The 17,314-nt window shown below is 34.7% G+C and overlaps 1 protein-coding gene across 7 annotated transcripts in view; it reads left to right on the top strand.

Moving 5' to 3' along the window:
- The window catches only part of LOC149065639 (uncharacterized), a 232,941-nt gene that overhangs the window by 197,297 nt on the left and 18,330 nt on the right, over positions 1–17,314 (top strand). For all 7 annotated transcript variants that reach the window (XM_089253544.1, XM_089253545.1, XM_089253542.1 and 4 more), the window contains 3 exons: positions 732–839; positions 3,352–3,449; positions 6,938–6,986. In XM_089253544.1, coding sequence (XP_089109670.1) covers positions 732–839; positions 3,352–3,449; positions 6,938–6,986 — 255 coding nt within the window. The remainder of the gene's footprint in view (positions 1–731; positions 840–3,351; positions 3,450–6,937; positions 6,987–17,314) is intronic.

The raw sequence follows: 17,314 nt of genomic DNA, 5'->3' as shown, positions 1-17,314 counted from the left end.
CTCTTGTTTTTTTTAAACTTAATTTAGTCTAATTATCAATTTTTAATTTCTTCCTCAGTTTAAGGAAGTCGATGTACATGCAGTATAGTGCACTGTGTAATCATGCTCGGCACACAATTCTTTGACCTCTACTGGTTGTCTGCCTGGCAAGATACCATCACCTGTTTACTACTTCTGACATCTTTAGAGTCTATGATCAGAACAATCGATAGGACTGGCTTTTGTTGTGCATTTTTTCTCAAATTTAAGATTTTTCCCAAAGTCTGCTGATGTGTAAAGTGATCGTTCCAGCGCATGCATTTATCATACAAATCTCTTAGTATTTTTGCTAGGGTCAACCCGTGCTCTTCCCAGTCTTAGTTCATAGTTTAGAGTTCCATAGCCTGAGTTCCATTTAAAAGTTTGCGGTCTGCAATGCTGTCAATAATCATTATCTTGGCTTTCAAATGGGAAGAAGTTGGCCAGTCCTAGGGTATATATGTACTAAATTGCATGGTATCAATATTGTTGTCTGAAAACTTGTCAATTGAAATATACAGCAGGATCTCTCAATCATGTACACCCATTGGACAGAAAATTTTGTCTGCTAATGGTTAGTGTTCATATTATATAGTAAAATACACTGAAGCCTTATTCCACAGGATAAAAAAAGTGTCTGATAGTGTATGGTGTCTGCTAATGGAGAGTGCCATTATAACAGGTTTCACTGTATTTATTCTTGTATTATTTAGGCATTTCATAAATACTGCAATTACCACATTCTCCTGAACCATTGTGTGAGTTTTGCTAATTTCCAGGCAGCTGCAAAAATTTGTTTTTTACAAGATTTATATTCTGAAGTATGTACTGCTCTTTGCATTCTAAATATTTTTTTATCATTATTGATTTATGTAGTTTTAATATACATCAGAGCATCCATTAACCGAGGCATAAGGCCAAATCAAGGTCAGATAGTTGCATATATGTTTCACTGGCATAGCATTATGGGTAATAAAACCAAGTGCCCCAGACACTGAACCAAAAGGGGGTGCTGTATTCATACTCTTCAACTTTTCATTCAATATTACTTGGGAAGAGAAATGAATGCTTGCCTCGGCTGACAGAGTATCTAGTTTTAGCCATGTCTCTGTGTTCTTCTGAGTTTCTTAAATACAGTGAAACCAAATGGAAAGGTATCAGTATGAAAAGGAACGTCAAAAGATCGAAATAACTTTCCATTTTAGACAGATTTCCGTTTTATGAGGTGCTCATCAAAGCATCAATTATCGACCAGACTATTTTTTGATTCAGTTTAAAACAGGTTTCGGTCTCATAGAGTGTCTGTCACAGACAGGTTTCACTGTTGATTAGAGTTTGCACATTTGCTGAAATATTTCATAAACATTGTAGTATATATCACATGCATGCAGCTTGTACCCAAATGTGGCTGTACTCAGGTTGATGGAACCAAAGTAAAATGTTATCTCTATAGCTTAGTAGCAAAAAAACACTTCTCTCCTCCTGTTCATAAGTGAAGAATGTTTAGATTTTGCTTTAGATGAATAGATTTTCATGAGTGGGAAACAGAATACTAATTTGACACTTCCAGGCTTCTTTGCCTGAATATTTTTAATTCTGAATTAGTAGCCTCAGTCCAGTGTGTATGATTATATTCACTGCTTTCCATGCTATGAGTTACATTTGATCCTAGCAATTGCACAGTGATGTTCATCTGAAGTCAGTTTTCTGTGGTTTCCCAACGTTGAACCAGATATCAGGGGTGGGAACTCTGCGCCAATTGTGCCGCACTGTGCTGAAATTAACATCTTGTGCCATCCTGCTCCAATAGTGTATTTTCGTATTTTTCTGTGCCAAATAGCGAATTTGTCTTCAGTATGCCCGGAATTTCAGGAAGGATGGCAAAAAATTTTTGTTCCTGCTTGCCGCGAAACGATTCTTTCTGAGAAGAGTATGTTTTATTCCACTGTACTTAAATTATTACCTTATTTAAACTATCAGCCGCTCATCGGCTTTCCATTGCGAAACCTGATAATATCTGTGATCGTGCAACTGAAGATGGTTTGCAATGGTCTTTCAGCTTTAAAGCGGAAATGTGAGTCGGTTTCCATTTTCAAAAAAAAAGTTGCCACTGGAAGTAGCAGAAATTACTGTAGTCTATTATCATTGCATCAAATCCCGATGTCTTGTGAAAAAAATTTAAATTCCGGGATAAAAAGCGCATGTCCGCCGAATTGCGAATGCTAATTTAGAAACTTCGTCAAATAACGAGCGTTAAATTGCCAATGTTGCCAAATAACGAGTGTCGGATCGACAATCTCGCCAAATAACAAGTGTCGGATCGCCAATCTCACCAAATAATGAGTGTCGGATCGCCAATCTCGCCAAATAATTAATGAGTGTCGGATCGCCAATCTCGCCAAATAATTAATGAGTGTCGGATCGCCAATCTCGCCAAATAATGAGTGTCGGATCGCCAATCTCGCCAAATAATGAGTGCTGAATTGCCAAACATTGTGTTGATTCTTCCGTAATTTTCTCCCATTTTGAAACAATTTCTTTCCGAGTAAAAAAATTGAAAGCTTATAGAAAATTTTTAGCCCATTTGAAGTGCTGCTGTTCCAGACAGCAAATAGTGCCCCCAGTAAGCAAAAATCACCTTAAATAGACTGGTGTGAAAAATTTCATGAGACAGCCGCTCTTTCAAACAAGGTGTCAAAAGCCTGAAACACCAAAAACAAAAAAAACAAGCTGATGAAAAGATGTTTGATAACAAAAGACATCACAGTTGTTTTATTTTGAAAAGTGGTGGGGGTTATCGAAAATATTCTTGTTAATTTTGCTGCTCTGTTTTATAAATATCTGCTCCGAATCCTATACTTTGCTGCTCCAAATCCTGAATTTGCTGCTCCAAAGCTGCTCCCAAATGGACTTTGTCACTTCCCCACCCCTGAGATATGCACACCAGTTTCCCAGTTATAAAGTCTTAACATAGTATGAAGCTAGCAAACAATGCTACAAAATGTGTAGGTTTCTATGTCACATTTGCTAACTGCCAATTTAGAAATACACTGCAGCAGCAAGCGGATACATATCGTTCATAACATAAGAGACATACTGTTAAGCACACTACTAGGTTTCCAGATACAATCCAAACAGCAGCAATTGACTAATAGTGATATTCAAAGAAAGTAGTAGAGTAGTATTTTCAGCTGAGAAATTCTTTCTACATATCTGAGTGCTCTGTCCATACATGTTAGTGATTGTTTAAATAATTTTGTTTCTAAAATTTACATTTTTATTTATTTGTATGCTTTTTGCTTTTGAAATATATGCAATAACAATATTTTTCAGGCTTTGGATTATCAATTTAAAGCTATCGTGGCTGATCCTAATATTATGCCAAAAGATTATTCAGAACATGCCATTTTTGTTGTTAACAGTTATATTAGGTATGTGATAATGTATTTTCCGAGAATTCCTGCTGGTTTTATATGCTTAGCTATGGTCTGTTTATTTCATTACAGTCTCATTTATTGACATAGTATTTCATTACTATCTCCTTACTCATCAAACACATTCCAGAACTCATGATGATTTCCAAAACTGATGTGTACTGGACATAGTTTTTGCATAAAAAATAATGAGATAATAACTGATGTACTTGTTTTCAAATAACAAAAATTTAAAAAAAAAATAGACTTGATTAAAAGCCATAATCAAATTCACTGAAATTTGAGATTTCTTTCAGCAGGGTGAGCAATAGTCATTTGTCCTATTTTTGGTTTTTAACTCATCAATTAATTCAATTTAAATTCTCTTAAATTAATCTTGTTTCTGTAAGTTTTAATCAATCTATAAAAATAAGATTAAGGGAACACACTTGATGTGTGAAGAATCAAGAATGAGACAGATTGACTACTTCTGCTAGCAGGAGAGCCATAAATAAAAATTTGATGAGGAGAGTTTTGCACAAAGTCAACTCCTTGGCCTTTTTAGATTTTTTTTCAAGGCTTATATATTAGGGCTTTAAACACTAGAATGATGGGAACAATCATTTTGACTGCAAAACTACTATGACATGATCACACTTGAACAATTAATCTCAGCTAATTTAAATTTTATTAATTTTCTCATTTTCAGGTGTTTGAATTCCTACAATATATATATTCCAAGTTCGTTAATTAAGTGGTAAAACAAAGTTCTACCTAGTACAACAGGACTGCTACTGTCATTCTAGATCAAAATGACTGCCCCCCCCATAGTGCTCAAAATGATTCATATTAGTGCAAAAAACTGCTAGAGATTGTGCATTAATATGAATACAAAACATCTTGAAATGTATAGTGTTCTTGAGCGAACAGCAATGTTGGAAGAAATTTTTTTTCATCATGACATTTGCTGTTTTCCAGTACTTGTTTTATACCTATAAATGATGCACTTTTAAGAACTTCTTGTCATATGTTATTCAATTTATATAGCATTTCTATGGATATTCACGATTTTATTGCATTGATGTAAGTATAAGCAGTTTTGCTTTCTTTTAGGGACATGAAAATTTTGAACAGATATTTTCTGAAAAAATGCCACATGATAAAGAGCTTCATCTCTCATGATTTTACCAGATACTGGTACTTTCAATTGTTGTTAAAATATAATATATATATATTCACCCTCGCACACGCTTCCAAGCTATTATCTTTTGTTTGAAAGAAATAGGTTCACTCTTCAATGAATGAGAACATCAAACCTGATGGACAACTGTTGCCGTGCAAGACAAGTTGCTAGTTCATTCAGTACATTGTGAATGATCTGGAAAAAATGCTCCAACATTCTTGTTTGCTGCTTATTTTGAAACCATATCGAATAATTGAAGAAAGAACACAATTCTAAATTTGTTTACATCTCTGTTATGGACTCCCTCAGTGATGAAGGAATATTTGTCTCTATTACAATGTGGCCAAATCACAGAGAACCTCCCTCAAACGACGAAGCGACAGGATAGCTCTTCTCATTAGAAGTGGTGGTAAATAGTCAAATCACTCCCATTACCTACAGTTGGTAAAGGCTCAATTACATTGAGTGAGTTCACTAACTACTCACTTGCGGTTTTACTCACTGCTACTAAAGTCACTCTGTTTAATAATGTTATCTAATAAATTCACTGCTTACTCTGCTATTGTGAATAAAGTTGAAGGTTGGGCTGCTTTAATTGCTACTCACTTTTGCTCACAACAGAACAGATGACAAAAAAAGAAGGGAGATGAGCTTATCGCTCATCTAGAGAGTGATTTCACTGGTCCTATGTAATTGAAACTTGCTGTGCTAGTTGGAGCCAGTTCACTCACTCCAGAATAGCTAGTAAACTCGCCCAATGCAATTGAGACTTTAGCAAAGAAAATCTATGCCTTGAGTACCTTGCACAGGTGAGTTAAATCATGAACAAGGCAAATAACTACTGCCAAAAATTGAGATAATAACCATGATGATCATATAGCAATTTAATTCTTCTAATTTACTCATAACAATTTCTAATGAGAAAAATGTCAATTGACTTTAAAATTCAATTTCTGATTGTGTATACCATTGTCCCTATTTTTATTATAAAAACATGTGCTTCTTTAGTATGAACCAGAGTACTGGTTGTTCGGAAACCACATTCACAATCTAGTTCTTTAGCAATAAATTTGGATTCATTAAGCACTTTGGTGTAAGCTGAATTTATCTGATATTGAGTCAAAAATTCTTTAACCTTTCCCAAGGTTTTAATAATTTCTGGAAATATCACAGTAGATCGCTACATAGATTTACTTAACTCTTTCCGTGGCATAGTAGAAACATTAAACCCGCTGTAAAATGTCATATCTTTTTAATGAAGTGGTTTTTATACTGATTTTCCACAGGTGCAAAGTAAAGGGTATAGGGAAAAGTGTTCCATTGTGAAATCAACTTTACAAAATATCTGGGCTTGTTATAAGGGGCCATTCAAGTATTACGTCAACAAATTTTTAGTCATTTTTGATCCCCGTTGTCCGCAGCTTAGAGTATTTCATATAAAAAAAAAGGTTGATGATGTTAGCAACCTTCAAACCCCCCCCCCCCCACCCGTCATCAAAAGTTAGCAAATCAGAACCCCCCCCCCCCCCGATGCTGACATAATACTTGGATGACCCCTAATGCTAAAATAGATTTTTTTAAGGAGGTGAGACATCTTACCATTGTGTGTGTGTGTGTGTGTGTGTGTGTGTGTGTGTGTGTGTGTGTGTGTGTGTGTGTGTGTGCGTGCTGCTGAGAGTGTTAAAATATTAATTTTCAATAGAATTATACAAGTGACCAATGAGCAAATAAATTTATAGGACTGCTACAATCATACTTATGTACAAATAAGGGCTAATTAGACTGGGGCTTACAGCTTAATACATTAGTAGTTAGTAGATATTAATAGTTAGTAGATATTAATAGTTAGTAGATTAATAGTTATAAATAGTTAGTAGAATAATAGTTATAAATTGTTAGTAGAATAATAGTTATAAGTTGTTAGTAGATTAGTAGTTATAGTAGATTAGTAGTTATAGTAGATTAGTAGATTTTAAATAGCTGTTTCTATGCCCTTAACTGGGATATCAACCCAGAGACCTGTCAAACTACATTGGTGCACTAACCAGTCTGCTGTATCAAACATCTCCCCCCTTGAACTGAATATCTTATAGAATGTTCAAGCTCATCTCAGTAGTTCCTCATGAGGTTGCAAGTTTCACGATGCTATATTATCTTTTTTGAATTTACTCACTCTAAATGAAGATTTCTATGCAGTTTTTTAATTTCTTTACAATTATTTGCTTTGTCCACAAACTTTCACATAGGATAAACTGACATTTTTTTTCTGGGCATAATTATATTTTAATGAATGTAAAGAATTTGTTTTTTTTTTAAATTTTAGTGTTATGGATCATTTTGCTGTTGAGAGAGGTCATCAATTTCTTTGTTGTGTGAGTAAAGTTTATGAGTCCATTTACTTCTATACTTATAGGCCTATTTGTTTGTCAGAATATTCTTTTATAACTCTTCAGTTGCGACATACTGACTAGATTAAATTCTTTTTTATGATCATTATTAGCATATGATTCAATTGCTTTGAACCTTTCAGTAGGGAGATATCAAACAAAATTTCAAAAGCGTTTCAATTTGCTTTAAACTTTCAATCTTTTACGATTTTTAAAAAATGACTGAATAGAAACATATAAAACATGTTTGAAAAACAATTGGTGTTTGAAAAAAGTATTGGCACATTTGAGTGTTTGGGAACATTTAGTTTATTTGAAAAATTATTATGGTGTGGGGGGCCAGATTTTGCTGTAATTACAATTTTCACTCTTTTGGGCATACAATTATTAGGTAATACAATTAATATACAACAATAGCCAGGTCGATAAGATACTCGCCTAAAAGTACCAAAGGATATTTAGAGGTGTCGCGAGTTCGATACCCGGTTCGTCCTTGTGAGAAAACTTTCCTGACACAGGGGTACAACAGAAACGGCGACTTGACCGCAGCAAAAAATTGCTACTGCAGAGGGCCCCCATCGAGGGGTTAGCGTACCAACCTCTCGATGAGTATAAGAAACAAGCCTGCCGTTCGGAATCGGCAATAAATTGTAGGTCGCGGTCTAATTAGGCCATGGTGCGACAAAAATGATCAAATGATCAAATACAATTATTTTTTGATAATATATTCCTACTTCAACACAAAAGCTAGTTGTGAAAGAAAAATTTGAGGTACAATCAGCGCCAAAGCTAGCCATTCTTGTGCAAGAATTATAATTTATGCCCCTTCTGGCCTATTTAGGCCCATTTTGTGCCCCCTTTCAAGTGGGCCCTGTGTGAGTGCACCAGTTGCACCTTCCTAGTTACGGCCCTGGGTACAGTAATACCCCAACTTATGCTACCCTGAGTTATGTGAACTCAGCGTTAAAGAATTTTTTGTGAAAAAATTCAAATTTTTCTTGAATACAACCATTATCTCAGGATAATTGCTGAATTGATAGTGGTTATTAAGTTATGACCCCAAATAAAAATTATTTGGTCGATCAGAACAGTGCATACACTGAACTATGCTGATTTCTGAGAGTCTACAGCATGGTTTCACAAACTTTTTACACCATTGTTTCTTCTTCAGAATTTTTTTTCTCATAACACCCCCCCCCCCCCAAGGCAAATGAACCCATAGGATACTATATTAAATCCGTAACTTCTATCGCCCCAAACCATTCTGCTACTTACCAGGGGGTGATATTGCCAGCTTTGGGAAACACTGGTCTACAGTATGAGCTTGGGAAATGTTGAAAGATGAAAACTTTCCAATGAAAACTGCCACCTGGCAGTCCAGTGGTTAGGGACCTAGCTTCTGACTGTGCAGGTCTGGGTTCGAATCCCAGTTCGGGCATGGATGTCTACTAACACACTAACAAATTACCTGGACAGATCATAAAGATCTCTTGGGAATACGTCGTGATCACATTATTATTATTTTTAGAAATGTCATTCCAAGGCTTCATGTGTTATCTGCCATTTTTGGAAACTGGTCATGATTTCATATCTGAAGTCCAACCTTATTGCCAGCCTTGAAAAATTCATTAACATTCATCAATGATAATTCACTGGGTCTGTGCAACTCTTACTTGAATTCAACTCACATTCAAATTTTTTCTTGCCTCCAAAACCAAGATATTATGAAAACAATTGGAGCATGCTAAACATTATGTTGGTTTGCACAGATTTCCGGAAATATGGACTTTTCTAAGGTTCTGATTGTGACCACTAGATTTTCAGAAGCCATCATTATCAAAACAACTTTTTACTTTTCTGTTTAATATGTTGTGCAGGAATAAGCACATTTTTTATTGTAGTTTTTACCAACAGATAGGTGTTTTTTCCTAAATTTTGGACCCAATTAACTATTTTTTATGTCTTTGTATGCAAAATCTTATCTCGACTTCAACAGTTATGATTGGTCCCACCTATCCCATAACATTGGGGCATTATTGTATTTGTAAGAATTGTAACCAACATTCCAATTCATCTCCAAGAGATTCTATTGGATTGAGGCCAAAACTTTGAGCAGGCCAGAGAATGTTTCACACCCGAGTTGTTAAACCATTGCTTAACAATCCATGTATTGTGACAGAGTGTGCCATCATTTTGAAACAGTATGGGCCAACCACACTCAGGCCAGTGTAATTAGCCCTCATGTGCAGAAAATGACTGTGGTGCATCAAAAATGATCAAATATCATATGTGAGTGATAAGGAATTTAATATGCTCGCTAACATTAAAAAAAAAGTTATTTATCAATCTTAAAAAATATCTTCGATGGAAACTTTTTCGAAATTTTAAGCCAAAAAATTTGAGGGTTCTTTGTACACATTAAAAGACAGTACTTTACAGTGAATAAAAAATATAAAAATTTGCAGAATCATTTTTCAGATACCTATAAAGTTGACTTGCTTCTACAGCCATAACTACTGAATGAATGAATGGCAGAACTTTGCCACTGGACTCATCCCGTTGCTGAGCCCAGTTTCGTGGCAGAGTCTGGAACACTTGATTTTGTGTTAAAAAAACATACAAAAGTTTTACAACATATTTTCCCCAGACAATTGGGTACTGTCGCGTTTAATAAATTTTGTGGTGATTTCAGATGAGATGGGGTTGGGTGTTCGAGAAAAGTTTCTGTGTTTCGTTAAGATGGTGGATGAATGTACACATAAGCCATACCTACTGTATTTTACTGTGTATCGATGGATTACACATTTAAAAAAATTATAAAATTTCCTGTTTTTCTCTCTTATTTTCAACAAAGCTTACTGGAACTTTGGAAATCAAGAATTACAATTTTTTTCACCATCAAAAAAATTTTGATGTTTAGGGCTAATTCAATTAATGTAAAAATATTAATCACAATAACCATAAAAATATTTCTTTACAGAAATTGTGTAAAATTAAAGAAAAAATTAAAAATTATTGTGTGAAGAGAAAGTTTAATTTACTCGTAATGATGATTCATATCAATTCACTCGAAATGATTGCTTTACATAGTAGAATACTGTAGGAACAAATTGTCTAGAACAGTGACCTATTTTTGACCATGGCCCCCTTTCAACCATTTCTCATTTTTGTGTCCCCCCCCCTTGCGGCCATGATTAGTTTCCAGCCCCTACCTCCCCCTCCAGTTTTCCCATTGAAAGACAGTTATTCAAATATTGTTTCAAGTATAAATGTTTGAATTTATTTAATTTTTAATTTATGAAAATAATTGAGAAGCAATACAAACATAATACAATACAGTAAAAAGTAATGATAAATTGAAATTAAAATTTGAGATTTACATCATCGTGAAAAATCTGATGATTTGATGTGTCATGTTGGAGGACAAGCTACCTCTGAGTGGCTTTTTGGTTCATAAATGTGGCCTCTATCTCGCAGTTGAACAAAACAACGTGTGAGTTGGCTGAAACACAACACAACATATAACAGTCTGAACTATATTTAATATATATACACGTAAAAAAAGGGATGATATATTTTATATATATGTTTGAGATGAAATATTCAAAAAAATAATAATTAAAATTTTTGGGCTAAAGTAGTTGAACTGCAACAATTTGATGTAAAAACACTCCTTTTTATAACTTTAGGAAGGAAATGAAAGAAAGGGTAGGGGAAAAAAATAATGAAAAAAAAATGGCCAGGAAGGGTCCGGTTGTGTGTAAATGTTTCCAAATTCCACATGTGCGTGCAAGGGAATCTGTGCCTCAGTGAGACCCCATTTGTAAGTCTCTCAGTTACATGACTTTCACATTTATGAAACGTTTGACTTCGGTCACGATTCATCCCTATAACTTTCAACGTTAAAATATTTCATTTATATGAGGCACAATTTTAATAATAATAATAATGTGATCTTCACGTATTCCCAAGGGATCAGCGTGATCCATCCAGGGAATTTGTTAGTGTTAGTAGACATCCATGCTCGAACCGGGATTCAAACCCAGACTTGCACAGTGAGAAGCTAGCTCCCTAACCACTGGACTGCCAGGCGGCTCCAAATTATTTGACATTTTCATTTGGAATCAAACTCCAAATCTTTAGAATCTGTGGACATAATTTTTTAACTACCGAATCCGCGCAATTTTTGCAGATTGTGAAAACGCGTCATTGAACTAGTTTTTCATGCATATTATCAATGCAAAAATCGTAAATTTGAGATTGTCAGATACAAAGAGACACATTGAGCTAGTTGTGGACATTTCAAACACTTGTGTGAGAATTTGTTGCACTTTTCTGAGAAATCAGACACAGTGAGGAGTCGCAAATAAACAGATTTAAATTATTTGAAATGTGCCGATATGCCTTTTTAGAATTTTTTTTCTAATGTCCACAGAGATGTTCTTGCAGGGTAGGAAAACTGCGTTAAAATTATTCGGGATGCTCCAAGCCTGTTAATAAGAAACATGTACAATATCAGGTGAAAAACCTTTAAAGACGTGCTGGTTGAAGGGGTGGGACTAGAGGGGGGCAGAGGGGGCAATTGCCCTGGGCGGCAAAATTTAGGTGGGAACAAAAAAAATACCGTTATAAAATTATCAATTTTTCAAATGGTGATGCAGCAAAATCATGTTTGCCCAGAGGGGCAAAATAACACAAACATCTTAGGTATGGCTCTGGCTGGTCATGTCAATCTTAGAGAAATTATGTCTCAATACACTATCAGCTTTGATTAGATATACAAACCAATCAGCAAACCAAACGATGATATGACCACCTTAAATATGGACGAAATTACTTTTTCCTGTTAAATTGAAAGGAATAGCACGAATACTTGAAATTGAAACAACAGTAATGTTATTCCAATTACAGTTTCTTTAGTTATACAGCAATGTAGTTTTAAAAAATTAAATGAGGTATAAAAAAATTATACTAAATGGGTCGTGGGTATGTTTTCTCATGTATGGTTCTTATATTACCAAGTTTAACATGCAATTAAACCAATTGATTTTTTTGATATTTTCATTGAGAGACAGTTAGATCCTACTTATAACATTTTTCAAAAAACCATTGTGAAAAAAACGTAGGTGGGAAAATGCTTCAAACAGTAAATCTTAATGAGAATTAGTTGGAGTTAGGGCAACAAAAATAAGTCTTACTATGCAGGAAAATGTTCTAAGTAGGAACTTTATAAGCAAAATCTGTATATGGCGGTGGGCCAATTTTCAGTTGTGAGTTTTTTGCATTTATACTAAGTTTTGCTGTGTTCTCTTGAACAGCATATAAATAAAGTTCACTGTATTAAGTAATAGTTTACTATCAAGCAATTACCAAGTGTGTTTAAATACTGAATGATACATACAGTACTTATAATGCAATGAAGATTGCTACAACAAAGACCATCTAGTATTTAGGGCCTCTAAGTTTATGTGTGGAATTTTGATGTACCACACATACATAATGCTATAAGTATTTTGTGTAGCTGAACATTTTTTGCATATAAGTATAGAGATGAATAGAGGCCCCAAATTATTATCAAGCTCCATATTCCACACTGACTTGTTCAGGCCTGAACAAACACATACTACTAATTTATCGTCGCAATTAAGGTTTTTGACTTATTTCTGTTAAAGTCCTCATTTGATATTTTGAATTAAAATTGAAAAAAAAAAAACCAATACAAAAAAGTCTTACCTTCTTAAATTTGCAAAATATGTCAGATTCAAAAAAGCATATTCAACTGTATATATGTACATTCGTCTGGAAACCTTATAATCTTTATAATGATGTAACACGAGTTTATGACGAATTGGATAAACACACAATAAAATCATTATACGCTTGTTTTCGTGAAACTCTTAAAATTTCTGATACTTCAAGTGCTAAATATTTAATCTTTTAACTATTCATACCCTATGGTAGGCATTGCCATAGGCCGAGACAGACTTGGAAGTGTGGAAGGGGCATGATGATGATGTCAATTCATATATACACATATACATTATATCAGTTGACTCCACCTTTGATGCTTGGGGTGCCCCCATGGGTGTTGCAATATCTTGCCAAGCAATCAGAGGTCTAAATCAATTTTTTTTCGTTTATTTGTATTTATGACCCTGTCTTAAGGACCATATTGGCTAGCCTCGACATGGGGGAGTTGACAAATATCCCTAAAATACTGGTGGTGTCATCCTCCCCTTTATTTTTCTAGCACTGGTAGCTTTTACACTGTTTCTTTTCAGCAGAGGCAATGGATTGGCACCCTACTCAAAAGTCATAAAAAAATACCCCACAGCAGTCATTCTTTATTTGATTTTTTGCTGTGGGGACTTGAACCCCCAACAGACCCAGTGTCTGGCTGAAGATATCTTTGTGGTACGCTAGATGGTTATCTGTCTGTATTTGCTTGAAAATGATTGTTTTTTGAAAAACATTCACCCAGGGCCAGGCTTAGGAATTTTGCGGCCAGGTGCAAAAGAAAATTTTGCGGCCCCTTTAAAAAACATTTTACAATTACATCTTGACTTATGAACTTTCCTAGTTACAAACAAAAATGTTTTGGAAGTCATGGTTATACAGCATGTAACAAAAATTGCACAGGCAGTGTGATGGAGTAAGAAATCCAGATATATATGCAAGGAAAAATAAGAAGTTATTTTATCATACTCTTTTTCATAGGTTTAGTGTATATTGGAAATATTAGGAAGGCTCAAAAATTTCGTTTGGGGGGTAGGCTCAAACCCCATGTTTCAATACGTGTTACAAATATTGGGGGAAATGTTTTTTGTTTTTTTTTTGAGTCCAATACAAGTTTAGCTTATGCTCATGCTTTTTTTTCCGTTGCTTCAGGAGTGCATTGATAGGTTGGCTTATTGTCAAACACAATGCATTATGAATAGGACTGAGAATCGATTAAAATTTGTAACTGGTTAATGAAAAGATTTCAATTGATTAATGCACCGATTAATTAGATTTTAATCGAATGCTTTCAAGTAGCCCCTATATGGGGCTAGCTTAGAGTATTAGTTACTTCATACAGGGCCGAAACTAGAGGGGGGCAGGGGGAAACAACTTTCTTTTTCTTTAAAAACGAGCATAACTGAAGTCTATCACTATTTATGGGCATTTACTACCTAGTGAGTTATGTCGGAAGTGTAACTGTGTGTACCTAACAGTCTGAGTGTGTATGTACTGTTGTTTGATTTTTCAGTGCTGCCATCTATATTTCAGAAGTGAAGTGAGTGATGTGTTATGATTGAATTACATTTGTACTGTTTTTAGGTCTGTTGCTCTCTGTGGCACAACTTTTTAAAGGAGAGATCGGCTTGCATTCGTGCCTTGAAGTTGGGAACCACAGAAAGCCAACTTCAGCCGACCACCACTGTGACGACGGTGGGGTTTGAACCCAGGACCTCGCGACGCGAGTCCGTCACTATGACCACTCGACCACCACAGCGGCAGGGGAGAACAACTGCCCCAGGTGGCAATTATAGGTGGGAACAAAGAACACTGTTATAAAATTATCAAATTTTACAGTTGTGGGAGCGGAGTGTTTGTACGGCGGCAAAAATCCTACTTACGGCCCTGCTTTATAAGTTATTAAGCGACTTTTTTATATTAATTGATGCTATATATATATATATATATATATATATACAAAACTATATTATATTCATTTTTCTCTTACTCACCCATAGATGTAAAAAAAATATGAGAATAATTAAGAAATTAAGGCTCCACACTTGAGGTGATGCAAAACATTTTTGTCAGATCATGGAATTTCTTCACTAGAATCTTTCAGTCAGGGTTAATAATAATAATCTGTCATTTTAGGGTTAGTCATTGATTTCGAAACTACTTTGATCTTCATATTTTATACCTTTTCCTTAGAAATTGCTCTTAAATTGTACAGGAGGAAAAGGGGGTCTGATGTTTCCCGTATACGAAAAATGCTGTTCATAATAGAGAAGACAAATTCTTGTCGTCTAAAACTGAAAATAACTGAAAAAAATATTTGAAACTGAAAATCATCACTAATTTTCATTGAATCAACTTGTATTTATTTCCCCATGTCAAAAAAATTGATTAAAATATTGATTCAAATATTTTTAATTATGGTCACTCATCTAAAATGTTACATCTAAAAATATAATTCAAGACATTTAAGTGATTTTGTCAGACAAATAAAAATAAAGTATGGATTTTTATTAAAAATTTTAATCTAGTTAATCAGCTGAAATAAAATTTTTAACTGTGGTTAACAATTGATCGATTAACCGACCTGATTACTGGATTAATTGGACTAGCCCTAGTTATGATAAAAAAATAGTTTAGTAATAATTTCCAATAATTCATTACTGGAATCAAAGAAGAGTCATGGGGTTTTTTATTTTCGGTACAAACCTAAGGTATGAAAATATTTTATTACGCAAATCTTTGAATTTATGCAAAATGTTTTCAATGGTTACATACATGTAATTATGATAGGGTAAGTTAATTTAGGTAGATGGATACTTTCGGAATAGCAAACAAAAATCAAAACTTGGAAGTATTAGCTGTGAAAAGGTTTGCTAAAAATAGGCTCTTTTAAACAGACTGTCAAGTCACCGTGAGTGAATTAAATTTCAATTAAATTGGCAAGCACCTATCAAATTTATCGTGACACTAATCATAACTAATTAAATTGGTATTTAGCCTTTTTTTTTACCAGAGCACTGGTTATAAATTTTTTTTACAATCCTATGGGGGGAAACAATTTAAATGAATTGTTTTTTCCAGTGTGCGAGAGGCAGGGCGGCTCTAGTTTGATGCGACTCGTGCGGACTCACGGAGCCCTGCCACAGAAGTGGCACTAAATCAGGGATCTGAAAAAAATTGTGGAAATTTTAAATTCCTAAGGGTTCAACGAGAAAGAGGTTTGGCTGTTCTAGCAAATTTTTACGCAGTCAGTTGCACCAGTTTCAGGAGTGCATCTAGCTTTTGCAAGGCAGTAGCGAGAGGGGCTTGGGGTCTGCCCCCAAAATGTGAGAAAATGATTGAAAAAAGTGAAACATGCCCAATCTATTGTTCTATCACTCTGGTCACTTCCTCCTTCTGAAATATAAGTGGTCCCCCCTCCGAATGTAATTTATGGCTACGGGCCTGAGCTCTTGGGCACTGAACAAAACATTAACTTATCTGCTTATCATCATGAAAATTTATACCGCAGTAAAATATTTCATTTTGAACTTTGATATGTTTCTGCAAAAAAAAAAAAAAGAAGTACATATAATGAAATAGTCAGAAAAAAAAAATTCCACATGCAATAGAATTCTTTAAATGTTTTACGTAACTTTTTCTCATAAATCTTTATTAGATTCAGCTCAAGTACTGCTTATTTCTCAAAGAATAGGATTAATAACAATAATGAATACACAAACTCACCCTGATATACTTTCATCAAAGAAAAACTTTCTTACTCACTCAAACACGACACTGCAAAGAAGTAGTTTCAACTGTAAATCTATCGTTTCAAGTCAGGTAATTAAGATGAACACTACAGTCAAGTTTCAGTACAAGATGCAATGAAAAGCAGTTTTTGTATGAAAAGTCAACAAAGATATTGCAAATAGCACTTTGGTTTAACAACAGATTACACGAATCCTATCACCATCTACTGAATGTGAATATTGGGAAATTCAAATATGAAATGCCTGGATCTTTGATAGAGAAATTATGTTTATACTTCCTCACTATTTACATCATGTCCCCCATAAGGGTGGGGCTGACAGGGCTCCCTCTAGCCTTGGGGGGCGTGGGACAGTTTTTCATAATTTTTTTTCATATTATAAATTCATCATTATGGGAACCTGTAGAAGTCTGGTCTCAGGGGGCACAAAAGATCCAATGAGGTAAGTGGGAACAAGGCAGCTGCAAGTGATTTGGTGGCTTTTATTGAAATTTAACAAACAGGGTTAAGTTAAGTGGTATTGTTGGCAGTTCTGAGCCAACTCTTGCCTCTTTGATAGAAGTTGATTGGGCTTAGATAACAGTGATAGTTAACAACAAACAAAATTCTGTTGCGTGTTTCTTTTGCTTTTCAAGTTTTGTTTCCCCACTTGCTGCTACAAACAGGTAAGGGTAAAATTATTGTTGTTATATAATTAGTATACAGTCACAACTTCATATGTTGTTGCTTTTTTTTTCATCTTAAGTCTTTCTGGTAATCCATCTATCCTGTTTTCAAACACCCCAAAATATTGAGAGCCTGGGGTAATATTGAAAACAGTTTTATT

The sequence above is a fragment of the Pholcus phalangioides genome, unplaced genomic scaffold, assembly GCF_987345545.1.
Source record: "Pholcus phalangioides strain wild (caught in Gottingen) unplaced genomic scaffold, Ppha-v1.0 ptg000039l_1, whole genome shotgun sequence".
NCBI classification, from domain to species: domain Eukaryota; kingdom Metazoa; phylum Arthropoda; class Arachnida; order Araneae; family Pholcidae; genus Pholcus; species Pholcus phalangioides.
Note: the sequence above shows the minus strand (reverse complement) of the source record. Positions and strands in the feature narration are given on the sequence as shown.